This window comes from Chiloscyllium plagiosum, chromosome 26 (genome assembly GCF_004010195.1).
Source record: "Chiloscyllium plagiosum isolate BGI_BamShark_2017 chromosome 26, ASM401019v2, whole genome shotgun sequence".
Lineage (NCBI taxonomy): Eukaryota > Metazoa > Chordata > Chondrichthyes > Orectolobiformes > Hemiscylliidae > Chiloscyllium > Chiloscyllium plagiosum.
The window spans coordinates 46318969-46331054 of NC_057735.1; the positions used below are offsets into that span (position 1 = coordinate 46318969).

Genomic DNA, 12086 nt, shown 5'->3' on the forward strand with positions numbered 1-12086 from the left:
GTTCGAGGGTTGGGACTGAGACAAGGTGGGGGGAGGGGAAATGAGGAAACTGGAGAAATCTGAGTTCATCCCTTGTGGTTGGAGGGTTTCTAGGCGGAAGATGAGGCGCTCTACTTCCAGCCGTGGTGTTGCTATGGTCTGGCGATGGAGGAGTCCAAGGACCTGCATGTCCTTGGTGGAGAGGGAGGGGGAGTTGAAGTGGTGAGCCACGGGGTGGTTGGGTTGGTTGGTCCGGATGTCCCAGTGGTGTTCTCTGAAACGTTCCAGTGTCCTGGAAGTTGAGAGTAGTGAGGTCAGAAATATGGTTTCAAAGTCGCAAGAGTGCACTGGCAAGCAGGAAGGTGGTTTGAAGTGTGTCTACTTCAATGCCAGGAGCATCCAGAATAAGATGGGTGAATTTGCATGGGTTGGTACCTGGGGCTTTGACATTGTGGCCATTCTGGAGACATGAATAGAGCAGGGACAAGAATGGTTGTTGCAGGTTTGGGATTTAGATGTTTCAGTAAGGACAAAGAAGATGGTAAAGAGGGGAAAGTGTGGCATTGTTAATCAAGGATAGTATTACAGTGGCAAAAAGGACATTTGAAGACTCATCCAATGAGGTAGTATGGGCTGAGTTTAGAAACAGGAAAGGACAGGTCACCCTGTTTTCCTGTTTTCTATAGGCCTCCAAATAGTTCCAGAGATGTAGAGGAAAGGATAACAAAGATGATTCTGGATAGGAGGGAGAGTAACAGGGTAGTTGTTATGAGGGCTTTAACTTTCCAAATATTGACTGGAAATACTATAGTTCGAGTATTTTAGATGGGTCAGTTTTTGTCCAATGTGTGCAGGAGGGTTTCCTAACATAATATCTAGAGAAGCCAAGGGGTGAGGATTTGGTACTGGGTAATGAACCCAACCAAGTGTTAGATTTGGAGGTAGGTGAGCACTTTGGTGATTGTGTGGTGTTGGAAAAACACAGCAGGTCAGGCAGCATCCAAGGAACAGGAGAATCAATGTTTCGGACATAAGCCCTTCATCAAGAAGGGCTTATGCCCGAAATGTCAATTCTCCTTCTCCTCAGATGCTTCCTGACCTGTTGGATTTTTCCAGCACCACACTCTCAACTTTGATACTCCCACATCTGCAGTCTTCACTTTCTCCACTTTGGTGATCGTGACCACAATTCAGTTGTGTTTACTTTATGATTGAAAGAGATAGGTATATTCCGCAGGGCAAAAGTTATAGCTGAGGGAAAGGGAATTATGATGTGCTTAGGCAATATTTAGGATGCATAGGATGGGGAACGAAACTGCAGGGGATGGGCATAATTGAAATGTGGAGCTTATTCAAGGAACAGCTACTGTGTGTCCTTGATAAGTATGTACCTGTCAGGCAGGGAGGAAGTGGTCGAGCAAGGAAGCCGTGGTTTAATAAAGAAGTTGAATCTCTTGTCAAAAGGAAGAAGAAGGCTTTATGTTAGGATGAGACGTGAAGGCTCAGTTAGGGCGCTTGAGAGTTACAAGTTAGCCAGTAAAGACCTAAACAGAGTGCTAAGAAGAGCCAGGAGGGGACATAAGAAGTCATTAGTGGATAGGATCAAGGAAAACCCTAAGGTTTTCTCTAGGTATCAGGAATAAAAGAATGACTAGAGTAAGATTAGGGCCAATCAAGGACAGTAATGGGAGACAGTGCATGGAGTCCAAGGAGATAGGGAAAGCACTAAATGAACATTTTTCATCAGTATTCACACTGGAAAAAGACAATGTTGTCAAGGAGAATACAGAGACAAGATGAGATTGAGGTTCACAAGGAGGAGGTTTTAGCAATTCTGGAAACTGTGAAAATAGATTAATCCCCTGGGCCGGATGGGATTTATCCTAGGATTCTCTGGGAAGCCATGGAGGAGATTGCAGAGCCTTTGGCTTTGATCTTTACATTGTCATTGTCTCCAGGAATAATGCCACAAGACTCGAGGACAACAAATGTCTTTTTGTTCAAGAAGAGGATTCGAGACAACCCTGGTAATTATATACCAGTGAGCCTTACTTTGCTTGTGGGGAAAGGGTTATAAGAAATAGGATTTATAATCTTCTCGAAAGGAATAAGTTGATTAGGGATAGTCAACACAGTTTTGTGAAGGGTAGGTTGTGCCTCACAAACCTTATTGAGTTCTTTGAGAAGGTGACCATGCAGGTGGATGGGGGTTAAGCGGCTGATGCATTGTAGATGGATTTAAGTTCAGCATTCGATAAGGTTCCTCACGGCAGGTTATTGCACAAAATACGGAGGCATGGGATTGAGGGTGATTTAGTGGATTGGATCAGAAAATGGCTAGCTGAAAGAAGACAGAGGGTGGTGGTTGATGGGAATGTTCATCCTGAGGTTCAGTTACTAGTGGTGTACTGCAAGGATCTGTTTTGGGGCCACTGCTGCTTGTCATTTTTATAAATGACCTGGATGTGGACATAGGATGGGTTAGTAAATTTGCGGATGACACTAAGGTCAGTGGAGTTATGGATAGTGCTGAAGGATGTTGCAGGTTACAGAGGGACATAGATAAGCTGCAGGAATTTAATGTGGAAAAGTGTGAGGTGATTCACTTTGGAAGGAGCAACAGGAATAAAGACTACTCGGCTAATGATAAGGTTCTTGGTAGTGTAGATGAGCAGAGAGATTTTGGTGTCCATGTGCATAGATCTCTGAAAGTCGCCACACAGTTGATATGTTTGTTAAGAAGGCATATGTGTGTTAGCTTTTATTGGTAGAGGGCTTAAGTTTCAGAGCCACGAGGTCATGCTGCAGCTGTACAAAACTCTGATGTGGCTGCATCTGGAGTATTGCGTACAGTTCTGGTCACTGCATTATAGGAAGGATGTGGAAGCGTTGGGAAAAGTTCAGAGGGCATTTACTAGGATGTTGCCTGGTATGGAGGAAAGGTCTTATGAGGAAGGGCTGAGGGACTTGAGGCTGTTTTTATTAGAAGAAGATTGAGAGGTGACTTAATTGAGACATATAAGATAATCAGAGGATTAGATAAGGTGGACAGCAAGAGCCTTTTTCCTTGGATGGTGATGTCGAGCATGAGGGGACTTTAAATTGAGAGGGATAGATATAGGACAGATGTCAGAGATAGTTTCTTTACTCTGAGAGTAGTAGGGTCGTGGAACACCCTGCCTGCAACAGTAGTAGACTCGCCAACTTTAAGGGCATTTAAGTAGTCATTGGATAAACATATGGATGAAAATGGAATAGTGTAGGTTACATGGACTTCGGATTGGGTTCACAGGTCGGCGCAACATCAAGGGCCAATGGGCCTGCACTGTGCTCTAATGTTCTATGTAACCAAAATAAATGCACTTTAAACATAATCAGTATTGCAATGTAGGAAATGTAGCTGCTGATTTGTTGACCAGATAATCTATTTACAACAAATACAAGGAACTGTGGATGCTGGAGAAATCAGCAGATCTGACAACATCTGTGGAGAGAAAAACTGCATGTTTCGAGGCCAGTGACCTTTCATAAGAACTGAAAACTACAATTTAGTTCTAGTGTTTGTTGAGAGCAAAATATTAACCAGGACATAAGAAAGAGCTCCCTTGGTTTTCTTTAAAATAATATCTGAGGATCCAAAGGATGGCTTCTCCAGTGGTGCATCACTCTCTCAGTACTCAAACAGATAATGGAACTCTCAGTCTTCTGATCCAGGGGCTAGAGTACTACTAGCTGAACCAGTGACATTTCTGGTTGGCTTCCCACATTCCATGTTTCAAAAACCTGTGGCAGTGCCTAGGTCCTAATTCACACTAAGTTCCTTTGACGCATCATCCTTGTGCTTGCCAACTTATGATGGTTCCCAGTCCAACACCGCCTCAATTTTAAAGTACTTATCCTTGTCTTCAAATAACTTCATCCTTTCGTATTTCCATACCTTCTAACAGCCTCACAATTCTCTAAGCTCTTGGCATGACTCCAATTTTGCTTGATATTCATACCCAAGTTAAATACTTAAAACCCCCCACCAACCTGGCCAACTCTGGAATTGCCTCCTAATCCTTGCTAACTCTTATGTCTTCTTCAAGACTACTTAAAACAATATTCTAATTCAATATCACTCAGAGGTTTGGTGTTCAGTTTTTTTTCAGTGAGATGTTATTAAAGTGCTTTCCAATGTTTTACAATGTTAAGAAGACTATAAGGAATTGTTTTTCTTGTGGTATAACTTACATTGTCAACCCTCACATTCTCTTTTTAAACATCATTTAAAATAGAGCATGATTCCAGAATCCGAAATGTTCAGAGAGTTGTATAAAGGAAACTCAGATGCTGCTTGTTTCTTTGAAAAGCCACAACAACAGGTATGTCATACTTAAATGTTGAAATACAACTTTATGAAAAGTAGTATTCATGAGAAGTGCTATATCATACAAACTATTTTTTGGAGTCAGCCTCTGACAATCTGGAGGGGAAAAGCTTGTTTAGGTGGAAGAAGAGAGATCATGATGCAAATGGGAAGTGGAGAAAGATAAAATACAATTGCAGCATAGAAAAGGCACTGTTTCATAGTTTAAAGGAAAGTTTGTAATTATGACAGGGAAAATAAAGGTCATGATCAGCAAAAGGAGGAGCTGTCTTGCTGGCCTAGCCCAGAAGAGCTGTAAAAAGCACTTAGATTCTTGAATCAAAATATCCTGCCTCACTTTTACTGCCAGGCTATCCATGTTCCTCGTAATTTTATAAACCTCTATAAGGTCACCCTTCAGTCTCCAGTGCTACAAGGAAAAAAGCCCCAGCCTATTCAATCTGTCCCTATTGCTCAAACTCTCCAGTCCCAGCAACATCCTTGTAACTGTTTTCTGCACCAGCTCAAATTCAACAACATTCTTGCTACAGCAAGGAGACCAGAATTATAAGCAATATTCCAAAAATGTCCTCACCAATGTCCTATATAGCTGCAACATGACATCCCAATTCCTGTACTCAATGTTCTGACCAATGAAGTCCTGTGACTAAGGGCAGCACGGTAGCTTAGTGGTTAGCACTGCTGTCCCACAGTGCTAGAGACCTGGGTTCAATTCCTGCCTCAGGTGACTGTGTGCAATTTGCACATTCTCCCCAAGTCTGTGTGGGTTTCCTCCAGGTGCTCCGGTTTCCTTCCACAATCCAAAGATGTGTAGGCCAGGTGAATTGGTCATGCTGAATTGCCCATTGGTGTTTGGGGAATGGGTCTGAGTGGGTTACTCTTCGGAGGGTTGGTGTGGACTTGTTGGGCCAAATGGCATGTTTCCTTACTACAGGTAATCTAAATAAGGATTCCATTTTCAAGGAACTATGCAGCTGTACCTCTAGGTCTCTTCGTTCAGCAACACTCCCAGACCCCACCATTAACTGTGTAATCTTCTTCACTACACCACCTATTTTGGTATATCCGCAAACTTACTAACCATATCTCCTATATTTACATCCAAATTATAAATGATATATAAATGATGAAAAACAGTAGACCCAGCACTTATCCTTGTGGCACACTGCTGATCACAGGCCTCTAGTCCAGAAAACACCCCTCCAGTACCACCCTCTATCTTCTACCTTCAAGTCAATTTTGTATCTAATTGGCTAACTCCTCTGGATCCCATGTGATCTAACCTTACTAACCAGTTTATCATGCAGAAGCCCATATAGGCAAAGTCTACTGCTGTGCCTCATCAGTCGTCTTTGTCGCCTGTTCAAAAACCTCAACCAACTTGGAAAGGCATGATTGCCCATGCAGAAAGCCATGCTGATTATCCTTAATCAGTCCTTGCCTTTCCAAATGCACGTAAATCCTATCTTCTTGTGTTGTTAGCAAGTCTGTACAAAAGAACACATCTAGCCTGTTGGCTTCTTAGACTCACATTTTGCCATTTTGATATTTTCTCAGCAACTGGCTGCTAGCGTTGTTGCTGGTTCCTCAGCTGTGGCTTTTATTTTTGAAAGTGACTTGTGCACTCACTGAACAGCAATGACATGGTCTTAATATTTGATAGAAGGTTTAAAAAATTCACATTTGTCGTTCCTGAATCTTAAACAATATTGTTCAAGTCTCTGCAGAGTTGCATCTAAATTGTGGAGGTGTTTTGTCTCATTTCTGCCTATGACTAAAGTATCGTTGAAGCAACGCTGGAAAACTTCCAAACGCTTAAAACCTGATCCATGGCACATTGGGATAATGTAGGTGCAGATGTGATTCCAAATGGAAGTATCTTGCATTTGAACATTGAACAGTCCTTCGTTGTTACAGTATTCAAGTATTTATGTGATTCAGACCATAAGAAACAGGAACAGGAGCAGGCTGTTCAACTCCTCCAGCCTGCTCCGTCATTCAATAGAATCATGCCTGATCTGGCATTCCTTACATCCAATGTCCTGCCTTTTCCCTGTAACCATTGATTTCTCCAACTGATCAACGATCTCTCTGTGTCAGCCTTAAATATACACAAAGACTCTGTCCCCATGGTTCTCTGTGGCACGAGTTCCAAAGGCTCTCAAACACCTGAGGGAATAGATTCATCCTCATTTAATTCTTAAATTGACACTGTTTACTCTTTTTGGTCTTAGACACTCCCATCAGAGAAAGCGTTCTCTCAGCATTTAGCCTGTCACGCCCCTTAAGAATCCAATATATTTCAATGAGTTTGCACCCCATTCTTTTGAACTCAGAATCTACATTCATCTGGAGATAGGTTTTGCCAAGTTGAATTTTACTGAAAAGCTGACCTCCAGACAATTCTGCAAATAGGTTATTGATTAAAAGCAAAGAAACCTGCTCAGCACACAGTAGAGATGAATTTGACCCAGCCATCTTTTTTCATTGCTGGTGCATTAAGGCATGGCTTAAACATTCACATTTGCAGGTTCAAGAACACCCATCTTGACCAGTCTCTCTAATTCTATCTGCTCTTCTATTGCTCACAGTCTACAGGGCGGTCTATAATACAGTCCCAGCAGTGTGACTGACCCTTTTAATTCCTAAGCTTTACTCTCAAAGCCTTCCAAGATGTGGCCCTCCTTGCTGCAGGATCTGTCTCCTTAATTAATAATGCAGTATACCTCTTTTATGCCATCCCCTGCCTGAAGATTCTATACCCTGAAATGTTGAATCGCCAGTCCTGTCCCTCCCTCAATCATACTTCTGTGATGACAGTAGCATTGTAATTCCACGTTTCAATTCACGCACTTAATTTATCTGTCTTAATTATAATCCTTCTGGTATTAAAGTCTGAGCCATCCATCATTGCTTTAATTTTTTTGAAACTCAGTATGGCTGAATTCTTCTGCCTTGGTTCCTTTACTAAAATATGCTATGTCGCTGTTGTACTAGCAGAATGTGTCCTCTCCGTGCTGCCAAACTAGTTTAAATTCCTCCTAACAGCACTTGCAAATCCACTGGCAAGGATGTTGGTCACATTCTGGTGCAGATGCAGACTACCCTGCTTGTACAGGTCCCACCTTCCCCAGAAACAGTTCCAGGGATCCAAAAATCTAAAACCATCCGTCCTGCACCAATTCTTGAACCACACTAATTCAGAGATTACAACCTTTGAGGTTCTGTTTATGAATCTACTGCCTAGTTCCCTAAGTTCTTGATGCAAGACCTTATCTCTTAATCTTATATCATTAGTACCAATATGTACCATGACTTCTGTGTTGTCACCCTCCCCTTCATTTGTTTGTTTGTGGAATATGGGTGACACTAATTGCATTTATTGTCTATCTTACTTAATCTTCATGGCAAAGATCGGGCTAAAAGATTAATTTATAGATAGGGTTTTCTGGGTATAGACTGATATAGTACTTTAGTTTTCATTGAGATGATTGAAAGGCCAACGTTGCCTCATGAATTAGAGAATAGGTCCAAGCCACATTTCATGTCGTCAACCATCAGAAGATCTTAAAATATGTCCTTGGAGATTTTAGTCTTTGCCTTAGTTCAGTGTTGTCTCAGATTGAGCAGCCTCTCATCTATCTGATTTCTCTACCGGCGTTACCATCTCAGAAGGCTTCAGAGACCATTGCAGAGGAAATCTTGCTGAAGGACATTGGCACTAACATAAAACTCATATGCAACTGAGTGACTGTGAATAGACCAAAAGACTCCCCACATCCATGACATACTTGGTCATTTTGTCACAAAGGAACTATCAAACCATTTTGATGAATTCCTCCATTAGCTTCCAAAAACACTCACAGCTGACAAAAGCCTTTATTAGTTCAACAAAAGTGGAGCAGAAACCAAAGTTTAGTTCTTGAAATTTCCCCTGGGGCTATCTGACTGCAAATGATCTATCACTGGCTCCTCAATGTTTTCGGAAACCACACTGACTTTCTGACAGCAGATTTGTTGGAGAAATTGTATTAAATTGATCAGGAGGAATCCAGCATAGAATTTGCCACTGACAGAAAAGAGCAAAATTATTTTATGATTGCCGCAAGGTTGGCAAGTTTTTTTTTACTCCTTTTTATTCATTTATTCATTCATTATGGTTAGGCCAGCACTTATTTCCCTTCCCTAATGACCCTCAAGAAGGTAGTGCTGAGCTGCTTTCTTGAACCATTGCAGTCAATGTAGCATAAATACACCCACTGTGCTAAGTACAGGTAGACAGTGGAGGTAGCTTTGTATTCTTCCAAAATGTTACCGTGCCTACAATTAGGTTAAAAATATTCAGTGAGCTTTTTGTCCAGATATTGACCACCAGCTTTGGAGGCCGTCAGCTCATAGAACTTTGCCAAAGGACAGCAGGAATTTGATTTCATTTGATGTTTCTAACAGCATGAGAGCAATTGAAGTAACCTGTTGATTGTTTTCTCATTGGTGGATGGAGTTGAGTATGTGATTAAAGTTCTATGCTCATCTTTTTACAAATTTAGAATTTTTCTCTGGGTGCTGTTGACCTGCTGGCCCTGATGATTGGTGTGAACCAGTAGATCTATGGCTAGGAACTGATCTCAGAGCATCTGAAATCTATTCTCTTTGCAATCTGCATTTGATTGAAATTTGCTTGCTTCCTGATTCAGCCAGTTGTTTTCTACCTCTCTGACCTTGTTTCTGACCTACAGCTGTTTCATTAGCCATTCTTTAAATAGTAAAGACCTGTCCCTAAGGTAAGCCCCATGGAGACAAAGTTTCTCTTCCAGTTATTTCTGGATTACTAAATTGTTTCAGTTGAAACAATCTTGATGCATACCCTAGGTAGGACCAAGGATTTCTCAAGCTGTACTGTATTCCTTAAAATCACCCCATCCTCCCTTATACAATGATTATCCATCTTTGTCGAACACAACCAATTCTCGAATTTCTTTGAGAAAGATTCCTTCTTTACTGCCTGTTTGAACTATTGAGACCTCTGGACCATCATAACCTGGTGCCATGTGGAGAGAAAGATTTTGACATTTGGTAAAATGGTGATCAAAACAGCAGTCAGTGCTGCACATGGCTTTCACTATACACACATCCTGCCTGTCCATTTGCCTGACGTTAACATATTGTTTAGATGCCAAAGCATAAAACAGAGTTGCATCCAAGACTCCTTGTTGCCATTAAGGAGGTGGAAAAATTGTGTCAGTGGACAGGAGGATATATTCAGCACATCTTCAGCAAGGGGAGATCATTGTTCCTAAAAATCTCTGATTTGTCTGTTTTGGAAATGAAAGGGTAAAGATAAACTTTCTTGATTTACAACAGCCTTTCTGGCAATATTTCACCTTGTTTTCCAAAAGCTGTCACAACTAACTGTCAAAGACCTTGATTAGTTCAATCAATGTGGAGTAGAAGCCAGTGTTGTGTTCTTGCCATTTCTCCTGGAGGCATAAAACTGCAAACATTATATCACTGGCTCCTCAACTTTTTCTGAAACATATTGACTCCCTGACATCAGATTTTGTCAAGAAGTTCAGTGGTTCAAGAGGATTCTTGTCAAAACTTTTCCAGCAACAGAGAGGAGAATTTTGATGCACCAGTATTAAGGAAACAATTGTATATGATCGAATCAGCATGCAATCTTCAAGATACCTGAGAAATCAGATATGATGTAATGTGTTGTCAAAGATTGGCTTCTCTGGCAGTGCAGCACAGAAGTATTATGTATTCAAATTTCTGGAGTGAGACAATTTGCTTCAGAGCCTTTTATCTCAAAGGCAAGTGTGCAAACACTAAACCAAAGACTCACCCTTGACTCAGTGGTAACACTCTCATACCTAAGTCAACATGAAGGTAATTCATCCCATATCTCTAAACTTTCCACACATCTCTGCATGATGAGGACTGTCCCCTGTCTGCAAGTACGACTGATAAACTTTATTTCCAACAATGATGGATCCATTGTTTAATCTTAAATTAATCACTTATTCGAATGACAATTGATCAACACTCAGAAACCCAAGTGTCAGAATGGTGGCATTCCTGTTGTCCTTCACTTCAGTTTAAAGTAATTTTTTTTTTAGTTTATCTAGTGCTAGAAGTCATTTCTTAACATTAACTGGAATAACTGGAAGACAATGGCATAGTGACAATGTCACTGGACTGGTAATTCAGAATCCAAGATAAATATTTAAGGATATGGATTTGAATCAAACCATGGCAAGTGGTGAAGTTTGAATTCACCAACAATCCAGAATAATGATTTGAAGGCTTTAAACCAAGTTATCTCACTCCAGAAATTTGATTACACAATACTTCTGTTGGACTGGGTGGACAAATTTAAAAATCACACAACACCAGCTTATACTCCAACAAGTTTGTTTGGAAGCACTAGTCTTCCAGCTGCTGCCACAATCTCCTGATGAAGAGGCAGTGCCTCGAAAGCTAGTGCTTCCAAATAAACCTGTTGGACTATAATTTGGTGTTGTGTGATTTTTAACTTAAACCAGCGTAAAACGTAACTGGCCTAATGACAAACGTAATCATTATTGATTATTCTAAAAACCCATCATGTTTATTAATGCACTCCAGGGAATAATGTTTGCAATCTTACTTGATCTAGCCTGTATGTGATTCCAGACCCGCTGCCATATGGTTGACTCTTAACAGCTTTCCTAGCAAGTAGGATTGAAGAATAAATACTAGTCTAGCTAGCGATGCCCACATCACTTAAAATCTATTTTTTGAGCTTCTGCACAGATAAGACGGTACAGTACACTATCCTATCGACTTAGAAAAGTAAACATGCAAGTCTGACATTAAGACCTAAGCATTTTTAGGCATTGTTTTTGTATTCATTCAGAGAGAGAAGAGAAACAACTTTTCTCCCAGGCAGCCTCACGCTGTATTTGCTAATTCCATAATTTTCAGGAAAGAATCTTTTTAAGAGTTTCTACATGATCTGCAATATGTTGATTCTCAATAGTAAAATATTGTAATTAGAAATCTTATTTTCTTTCAATAATTTGCTGTTTTCAATCTACATTTTTAAAACTAAATTGATACAACTAACTTTAAAATTGCAAATTGTGATGAAGGTAAAAGAATTTATAAGGTGATCGTCTGCAAGTTCAAACAGTGATTTTGGTAAATGGCAGCAAAGTTTATTTGTATCTATTGTTGATCTTCAGTAAGCTTTGCACTAAAATTATTGATATTTTTTCAGTATCTCTCTCATCACATTTTGTGTTTTTTTCAGTTGACCAGCCCAGCAAAGCCCAAAATATATGGCAATGCTCTCAAACTGGCTACTGTTAAAAAGATGCGAGCAGCTGGTTGGGAAGCTGTAGCAAAGGAAAGCAGAAAGAAGAGAATGAAAATTGCTGAGAAAATATTCTGAATTTATTTAGATTTTGTTTATTTAATTTCTATTACTTTTCAAAGTAGTACTTATTCTGAAAACTTAAATATTTTGCCTTTAATGGTAAGCAATTTCATATTTTTGTTATACATTTAAAGCAGAGGATTCTTGAGGAATATGCTGACAGAATATGATCATCAAAGAAACCAACACAAGCAAAACAGAATCTTTAATATTACACGTAAATCTTCAAATTTGAATAAGCATGATCTTCAGTCTGTTGCATGCTAATACGAAGGAATCTAATGTGTAATATTGAACTTCTTTACAGCAAAACATGAT

The 12086-nt window shown here is 40.2% G+C and overlaps 1 protein-coding gene across 1 annotated transcript in view; it reads left to right on the top strand.

Annotated features, from left to right (window-relative positions):
• sycp1 (synaptonemal complex protein 1) overlaps window positions 1-11783 on the top strand; it is a 374769-nt gene extending 362986 nt beyond the window's left edge. Inside the window, exons 30-31 of the mRNA XM_043716250.1 lie at window positions 4257-4343; window positions 11643-11783. Of these exons, the coding sequence (XP_043572185.1) occupies window positions 4257-4343; window positions 11643-11783 (228 nt within the window). The remainder of the gene's footprint in view (window positions 1-4256; window positions 4344-11642) is intronic.
• Window positions 11784-12086: the final 303 nt, after the last annotated feature.